A 9806-nucleotide genomic window follows, 5' to 3' on the forward strand; every position below is an offset into this window, starting at 1 on the left:
GTCAGTTTAGTTAAGATTTGAGAAGAATGGATGACTCTCGAGAATGGTTCTAATGGATTCAAGATTTAAATGTAGCAATTTGGAATTTTCAAGATTGGTATATGGCTAGAAACTGAGAGTTGCATTGGACGGTGTCGAGACTTGTGGCATTTTTATATCATTGGGGATTATGCATTTCAGTATCAAAAAGGTGAAGAAAATAGTTTTAGGTTCACATAAGTTCTCTTTAGAGTGGGTGTCTCGGTTATGGTGCTTTGGGGTGTTTACGAGGGAAGTCAACGGCTTATGGGCCTTACGGCGTTGTGGTTTTATACTAGGGTCTCTTGTGTGGTGAATTTTGGTTAAGGATCGTGGTGTTCCAGGAAGGAGAAATATCAATTTGAAGGCAATTTGGAAGGGACTTGGAGAAATATGACGGTATGGTGGTAGGTTGGATCAGCACAGTAACGGGTATAATTAGTTCTTTGGGTACTTATGATGTGGCTAGTCTCCACAGGTATTTCGTGGCAATGCTCTTGGGTTTTGGCGACCTGTGTGGCTAGGTTGAGTTAGATAGATTCGGTTCTGATAGCTTGGTTGTGTGCAAATGGGTTTCGAAGTGTTCTCAATGGCTTTTACCATGGTTCAAGGGGTATATTTCCTACCGGCGTGAGGAATATATTGCGTATTGAAATTTTCTCCGGGATGAGATCAAATAGAAGGTTTCTGACTAATCGGGTATATATTCTACTTGTGACTCAGAGTTGATTATGAGATTCTTGTACTCTTCGCAGGATGGCATGGTAGACACGGTGTATTGCGTGGGATTGAGATTTGCTTGTGCAAGGTCACAGTTCAGTTTTGAAGGGAAGGACATAAATTCGTTGGCAACATGGACGGATTCAGATGACTAGGCAAATGATATTACTAATCGGTATGGCCTGATGAGAGTATAAATTTCAAAAGCGAAAATGTGTTTTGATTTATGGGCACTTCATTGGTATTACGGCACTCTCCTGGTTGATCGACTGCTGATATTCAAATTTTTCTATGTGGCATGGAAGAATTTTAGAAGTATTCCTCATGGGATGATCGTGTATGAGAGTGTGTTAGACATTCTGGCAGTGGAATTGAGATCAGACATGATGATTCGTGTGTTCTATGGATTTGTAGACTGGGAGTTCTCAAGAGCAAGTTGTTTCATGGTTATGGACTGTGAAGTCATGGTCGAAGCTAGCTAGACAATAGTATGTGTTATGATTCGGTCATTGTGGGTTTTCGGAGGGTTATTTATCCATGTGTGGGTGCCCGGAGTTGATTTAGGGGTCCATTGGAAGGCCCAATTAGGGTGTGTATTCTACACCGAGTCGGATTGGTTGGCTCCATACTGCTATGGTTGAGGGATGTGCTATTCGATTGTTGTTGAGCTTAATCATATTTTGAAACGATCTGTGAGTTACTCTTCTATGCTACGAGGATTTGTGATTCGTTGGTTATAAGAACACCTGGTGCGGTTCTATTTGGGCTTTATAGCGGAATTTGAGCGAGATGAGTAATTGGGTATTGCATGGTCGATGGCGTATGGGTCATGTTCTTTCGGGTTTTGTGTGTCATTGTGTCATTTGCCTATCTGTGGTTTCATGATTTAAGCAGGGTGGCTCGAGATATATAATATGGACCGGCATTTGGATAGGGTCACATGTTGCAGCGGAGTTATGTTAAGGTATGAACCTCGTGTTAGGATCGTGTGATGGTTCTACGGTGTGTGATGGATTTTCAGCATTTCTTTGTGGCGGTACTTGTTAATCTTGCAGGGCAGTTCTCTCATTTGAGTCATTTTCCATGATTGAGTACATTTGGAATGTTGCTTATTGGTGCACGGATTACACGGGTTGTGGCTTTAGATTGTATTGATGTGTCATGTCACTAGAGTGGTCGTGTTGGATGAGATGAGGTCATTGAACCTAGAATGGATACTATCAGAATTGATTACAACATGTTTGGAAGGATAATGTCAAAAGTCGGCTTAGAAATTTGCTATGGTTTTTGTCGAAGGAGAGGGAGCTCCACGACTGGTGGATCTGATGAATGGTTACGAGTTTGTGCGTGTTTCTTTCATCATTGGTAGTGTAAGAAGGTTTTAGAATGGAGTCTTGTTAGATATGAGGTTTGTTACTGACATTGGGTTTGTTTTGAGCAGCTACTGTGATTAGAAATCATTGCTTCGAGCATTTGAGCTATGTGGTATTTGAGTTTTGAGTATTTGAGTTATGGTTACGGCTTTTGGTACAACTTGTTCAGACATATACAGTGTGTGGGTTGCGGGATTCAGATCTTATAAGAAATTTCAAATGTTAGAAATTAGGTTATAAGGCTTGTGGGCTAGGTTGAATTTAGAAATTTCGGTTATGTGGTGTTATCAAACCTATATGGGATAAAGTGACGTGGGATCACCCCGGTTATGTGCATGGCAAGGTCATACGGTAGTTTGACGGCTTTGAGAACAACTCTGGACACATTCAAGGACGAACGTATGTTTAAGTGGGGGAGGATGTAACGACCCGACCAGTCATTTTGAGCATTTGCACTTCACTCAGTGGCGTGAGTAGCTCCGTATGATGTATTTTGACTAGTATGAATCGTCGTTTTGGTTTTCAGGTTATTCGGGACTGATTTGGAAGAATGATTCTCAACTAGGGAGCTTTAAAATTGAAAGAGTTGACCAAGTTTGACTTTTTAGTATTTGACCTTGCATTGAAGTTTTGATGGTTCCGTTAGCTCTGTTGAGTGATTTTGGACTTAGGAGCACGTTCAGATTGTGATTTGGAGGTCCGTAGTGGAATTAAGCTTGAAATGGCGAAAGTTGGAATTTTGGAAAGTTTGACCGGGAGTGAACTTTTTGATATTGGGGTCAGATTCCGATTCCGATTCCGGAAGTTGGAGCAGGTCTGTAATGTCGAATGTGACTTGTGTGCAAAATTTGAGGTCAATCTAACGTGATTTGATAGGTTTCGGCATTGGTTGTGCAAGTTTGAAGTTTCAAAGTTCATTGATTTCGAGTTGAGGTGTGATTCGTCGTTTTGATATTGTTATGTGTGATTTGAGGCCTTGAGTAGACCCGTGTTATGTTATTGGACTTGTTGGTATATTCAGACCGGGTCCTGAGGGGCTGAGGCGTGTTTCGGATTGTTTTCGGACTATTTTCCTCCATTTTGGCCTTGCTAGGGTGTTCTAGTTTTCTGGTGCACGAATTGTTCTTCGCGATCGCGGATCAGTAGATGCGATCGCGTAAAGGGAAAATGGAGCTGAGTTGTTTCTTATTCGCGGACGCGATTGGCCAGAAGCGATCGCGTAGCTTTGTGTTGAAGACTGTCCGCATTCGCGTATGAGGAAATGTGGTCGCGAAGTGTATTATGGTGGCAGATTATTTTATTCATCGCGAACGCGATGGTTTTCCCGCGTTCGCATAAGAGAAATGCCTGGGCAGATTACAAAGTACTCTATTTCGAGAGTTTCGGCCATTTTTACATTTTTGGAGCTTTGGAGCTCGGATTGAGGCAATTCTTGAAGCAATTTTCACCATATGAATTGGGGTAAGTATTCTATACTCAGTTTTGGTTATATTTCATGAATGTATTTTTAATTTAAGCTTTTGGTTGATGAATTTTGAAGAGGAAATTGGGAATTTTGGCCTGAAGTTTCATAATGCGAATTTTTGAGTTTTGAACGTCGAATTGAAGTCTGATTTGAGTGAAACTAGTATGATTGGACTCGTAATTGAATGGGTTGTTAGATTTTATAAATTTTGTCAGGTTCCGAGGTGCGGGCCCGGGTTGGGCTTTTGGCTGATTTTGGGCTTTTGATTCAAGATTTGATTTTTTCGATCGAGATTGGTTCCTTTAGCATTGTTTGATGTATTTGAGTTGTTTTTGGTTAGTTTTTGAGTCGTAGGTCGTAACGTTCATGATGGCATTTTGGAGCATCGCTTGGCTTGCTCGGTATTGGAATTGTCTTGCTCGAGGTAAGTAACTCTTCTAATCTAAGTGCTGAGGGTATGAAACCCTGAAATACGTATTATGTGATTGATATTGAGGTGAAGCACATGCTAGGTGACGGGCGTGTGGGCGTGCATCATGTGAATTGAGACTCTGTTGTTCTCATGGCACTGTATAGTGGTCTTACTTTAGTGATATTCGTGTTTTCACCATGTTATAAAGTAGTTAAGTTGTCAGTCATGCTAGATATCATGTTTAGGCATTATGCCGATACTGTTTTGACCCGTAGTGGTCATCTCTTACTGTCATCTCACTGATTTTATTGATATTTCATACTCAGTGATATCCATGCATTCATACTATATCTCAGTCTCAGATATTATTTATTGATATATTATATCATTTTTGTCGGGCAAGTCTCATGACATTGCGAGCCCGTGAGTGAGACTGGAGAGATTGATGACTGAGTGAGGCCGAGGGTCTGAGTGAGCGTGACATTTTGGGATCGAGCTGCACTTTGCAACATATTATATTGATTATATTTTATATAGATCGGGTTGCACACCGCAACGAGCTATATATATATATATATATATATATATATATATATATATATTATTAGATCGGGTTGCACGCCACAATAATATTGGATCGGGTTGCACGCCGTAACAATATTGGATCGGGTTGCACGCTACAACAATATTGGATCGGGCTGCACGCCGCAGCAATGTAGTACTTGGGCTGAAGAAGCCCCTCCGGAGTCTGCACACCCCCAGTGAGCGCAGTCGACTATATATATGTGGATCGGGTTACACGACGCAACGGGTCTTATGGTCGTATATGGATCGGGCTGCACGCTGCAACAGGTATTGTACAACGCTGAGTGCTTGAGTGTGCTGAGCTTTGAGCATAGTGAGAGAGAATACGAGACAGTGAGTTTGAGTACTCTGAGATTATGGGTACATGAGCTCATCATTGAGATGCATTGTATTTGACATGCGTACTTGAGATACATGCATAGAGAAAGCATTTCCTTCTGCTACCCGGTGTTGGTGACATTTATGATTTCACATGTATCTTGACATGTAGGCATAGAAACGTACTTTCCTCATGCTATCTGAAAATGAAACATCTTACTTATTATTGAAAGAAGTTTTTGGAAAAAATCGCAGTTTTCGAACTTACTCGTATTTTGGTATTTTCGATAAAAGATTTGGGTTTTCACTGAGATACCTGAAAGAAATGTCTATTTGTTTTTCTGGAATTGTGAACGAACTAAGCATTTTATTTCTGAGATACCTCTTTTATTACTTGTACTATACTGTTATGAACTGTTGTGGAATATTGGTGTTGGACCCGACCTTCGTGTTAGCTCATCACTACTTTCAACCTAAGGTTAGGTTTATTACCTATTGAGTACATGTGGTCGGTTGTACTCATACTACACTTCTGCACCTTGCATGCAAATGTTGGTTGTTGATGTTGTTGTGTTCGATGGGAGTTGGATTGAAGATGTACCTGCGTCCCGATTGTAGCTGCCTCTTGTTCGTGGTAGCATTAGATCTATAAAACTCTGTTTATGTGCTTTTCAAACAGACGATGTATGTATTTCATTTCCGCTTTGTAAACTCTATTCTTAGAAGCTCATGATCTGTACTACCAGTTCTTGGGGAATGTATAAGATTCAAATAATATTTTTATTTAATTGCTTAATTTATTGTTATTGGAATTGGTTAGTGGTTAACTGGCGTTGGGTTAGGTGTCATCACTACTAGTTGGATTTTCGATCGTGACAAAATTGATCATTTGTGTAACTTTTAATGATGTCCTTTTATTTTAAATTCATGTATTATGTTAATGTAATAATATTTTTCGGCATTTAGATGATTGTTGCATTATTATACATAAAAATTCTCTTATTAATTAAATTTTATTGTTCCTTCATATAAATAAATATTTAAATCACCGCGTGTCATTATTAATGTGCAACGCACGTTCATAGATACTAGTATAAATAAAAGAGAACTGAGAGAGTTATATGAGTTTAATAATGGGTGATAATCTCATTCCCGAGCGTAAACAAAACAAATCCTACTCCCTCCGGTCCACAATAAGTGACCAATTTGCTTTTTTATTTTGGTCCAAAATAAGTGTCCATTTATATAATCAAGAAAAAAATTAATTTATTTTTCCAAAATTACCCTTATGTACGTATCCCTAAAAAGTCTTTTACTCCTCACATTAACTATGCTGTAATATTTAATTAAGGGTAGTTTAGTCACACTAACTATTTTTGTCTAAAATTTTGTATTTTCTTAATTGGTGTGCCCGAAATAAATTGGTCACTTATTGCGGACCGGAGGGAGTATTGCACATCGTAAATTAGTGTATTTAGGAAAGACATGACAACACTATTAAAAACCGTCTCACATATAGCTGACACTGTTAAGTTTGATGACATTGGAAATAAAGCCGTCATGATCATAGTCTTAAAATATTTAAAGATGATCTAATTAAAATAAATAATCAAGCGCGTCGGCTGAGTATGTAAAGAAACATCTAAAAGTTTTTATTTATTCTCCCATCTTATATTTTCTTTCGTTTTCAAAATCGTTGTCACTTTTGTTTTAATATTTCAAATAAAATCAGCATCCATAACCTGTCAATTGCTCCACCCTACCCGCACAAATTAAACCACAGTAGCCTCTAATAATGATGAAATAAAAATGCGACAACAAAACCTTCTCTCTTATATATTTTTATTTTAAGCAACCTTCACCTTTATCAACACACTCTTCTTCGTCTACTTCTTCATCTTCTTCTTAAACGTCTGTCAATGGCATGTTATACAACAATAATCACGGTATTTTTGGTCCTGAACTTAGTTCAAGGTGCACCTCAAGTGCCTTGTTATTTCATTTTTGGGGACTCGTTACTTGATAATGGCAACAACAATGACCTTAACACAGCAGCAAGAGCTAATTATCTACCTTATGGAGTTGACTTCCCCGACGGTCCAACTGGTCGATTCACCAATGGCCGCAATATGGCAGATTTCCTAGGTGATCTTAACTCTCTCCCTTTTCTGATCCCTCCAAGTCCAAGATTTTCATTTTTTGCGGTAAAATATGCGACCATCGATCTCATCTGAAATTTTTAATCGGAAAAAATTAAAGTACACTTTTATTTACTTAATCATATATTCATCGCACATCTTTTAGAGTATAATATTCAACATACATTTTCATGTGCATAAGCTGGCTTGATTCTTTTCAACGAGGAACTGTGAGGTCATGACCTCTATACCATATTGAAGTGTTTGGCCATCCTATCTAGAAGTCTAAAGTAGCTGTTACTTCCCCGTATTTTTTATTTCTAACCTGCAAAGCATATTGTTTTGTTATTAGTCTTGTTTAATTTATGCTTCAGTTTTGAATTTGTCATATCCATAAATTTATCTCATTCAATTGTAGGGGAACACCTTGGTTTTGATAACTACATTCCACCTTATGCTAGTGCAACGGGTGATGAGATCTTGCAAGGTGTGAATTATGCATCTGGTTCAGCTGGAATTCGCAACGATACAGGAAATCACCTTGTAAGTATATAGAATGGGATATTTGCGACCCATTCCATCCAAGTATGCAATAATGTCTTCTCTTTTCTTTGCTATTAACATTTAAGTTAGCAATATATCTTGCAGAACAAGAAATTTTATCTTCTTGTTCAATGTGAATGGTGATACATATTCATGGAGCTAGAATTCTGATATAAATTCTTGATTGTTGTATAAATTAGAGTAATCATGCTAGCAAAAGCGGGGGAGAAAAAATTCACCAACGAAAATGAATCTTTTTTTAATTTCTTACTGTAGCAATTTTCAAAGATTGAAACCACGTGCGAGCACAAAATTTGGCAAGGGCCCAATCACATCAAAATATTTAATATTTTGCATTATTGAGGATAGAAAGTGAATTTCAGGTTGTTGATTTTTGAGTAAAACCTAAAAAGGTAGACAGATGTATTCTCCAAAAATGAAAAAGAAAAAGAAAAAGAAAAGGGAGAGAGATATATAAAATATAGAATAGGTTTAGGTAACAAGTTGTTTTCACGCGTCATATCTTAAAGAGGCAAAGCGTTTTCACTCAATCTTTTTGAAAGATTTGTCATAAACATGTGTTAATTTTGACAAACAGAAAGCAGCACTTATTTATTTTGTATTTGATACTTACAGAAAAGCGTATTAATTTTCAGGGCTATCGGATTTACTTGGGCAGGCAATTGGAGAATCATAAAGTCACAATATCCCGAATAGCTGATTTACTTGGGAATACAACCTCAGCCAAAAACCACTTGAATAAGTGCCTCTTCATTGTGGGAATAGGCAGCAATGACTACATCAACAATTTTCTAATGCCAGATATCTATCCAACAAGTCATTTGTACACACCAAGTCAATACGCAACAGTCTTGATAGAACAGTACTCCCAACAGCTAAAGGTTCGAATTAAACTTTTTTTTATTACATACACTTACATTTCTATTTTAATTATGAAAAATGAGAATACTTGCATGGCTGATGTTGGAATTTTGTTGGTAGTAGGATTTGTATGAAGATGGAGCAAGGAAAATCACCCTATTTGGACTGCCCCAAATAGGTTGCATTCCAGATGAGTTGAAAAAACACAGCACACTTTTATGTGTTGATTCAACAAATGAGGCAGTTCAATTATTCAACCAAAACCTTAAAGCTCTTGTTGACGATCTTAATACCAATTTACCGGACGCACAATTCATATACATAAACATGTATAGCATTTCATCCGCAATTGGTATGTTAAACATTAGTTATATAAATATATACTTTCCCTTTCTTATACAAAAAAAATCTTGTCACGTTTTATTTATTTTTTTTCTTCTTTTTTCAGCTATAACTCTTTTGAATTATCCATGCTGCCAAGTTTCGAAGATCATGCCTGAAGGGCAATGTATTCCAGGAAAAGCTCCATGCCTTATTAGGCCTACACATCTCTTTTTTGATAATTTCCATCCCACTGAAATTGCCAATTCGATCGCTACAAATAGAGCTTACAATGCTCTTCTATCCTCTGATGCTTATCCTATGGACATTCGTCACTTGGTCACGGGCAACAAATTGTATTATGATCAGTAACTTTCGCGTATTTCACAATTTTCATGCATATTTGTAATAATCGCTTATGCTATAGAATAAGAATTTAAATCCAGTGTATCTTTTTGGATTGGATTAAAATTGTTCATGTTCCAGATTGGTCTCTTTGAAATTATATATGGACGTTTCAGTCTTTTTCTATAGGTATTTACAAAAACAATTACACGAGGGGAGGAACGAAACCAACTCGTACTTATTGTGCAGAAAACTCACACATCGATACACTAGTATTTCACGGTTCCACCAATCAAAAATAAAGATCCCCTATTTTGGCCGCCTACAGCTTTGACGCCCCAAAATTTCACCACAGACGTCGTGGTGGCACCTAATCTCTAAGACTAGGTAAGCCGATTTCCATTACATTTGGAATCCATTTTTATTTTTTTTTATTTGAATATGAATTGAATAAGTAATCAAAACCAACAACGGAACAAATATGAATATAACAACCTCCCAAGACTGGTAGTACTGAGTCACGAACTCTAACTGAATACATGAAATGATCTCAAGGATCAAATACTCAATATTGTTTGAATAATAAATAACAGTACAATAATATGGAAAGACTCCAAGGAGCTGCGACGACCAAGCAGCTCTACCTTGAATCCTTGCGATCCCACTCTAACTATGTTCGAGTCTGA

General features: G+C 37.7%; 1 protein-coding gene across 1 annotated transcript; it reads left to right on the top strand.

Annotated features, from left to right (window-relative positions):
- The first annotated feature begins 6678 nt into the window (after window positions 1-6678).
- On the top strand, window positions 6679-9262 carry LOC104088553 (GDSL esterase/lipase At1g29670-like). Its single transcript, XM_009593254.4, has 5 exons — window positions 6679-7036; window positions 7448-7572; window positions 8229-8474; window positions 8578-8806; window positions 8903-9262. Exons 1-5 carry the CDS (start codon window positions 6811-6813, stop codon window positions 9145-9147), a joined length of 1071 nt encoding a protein of 356 aa, XP_009591549.1. The 5' UTR covers window positions 6679-6810; the 3' UTR covers window positions 9148-9262.
- The last annotated feature ends 544 nt before the right edge of the window (window positions 9263-9806 follow it).

Source organism: Nicotiana tomentosiformis, chromosome 2, assembly GCF_000390325.3.
Source record: "Nicotiana tomentosiformis chromosome 2, ASM39032v3, whole genome shotgun sequence".
Taxonomy (NCBI): Eukaryota; Viridiplantae; Streptophyta; class Magnoliopsida; order Solanales; family Solanaceae; genus Nicotiana; species Nicotiana tomentosiformis.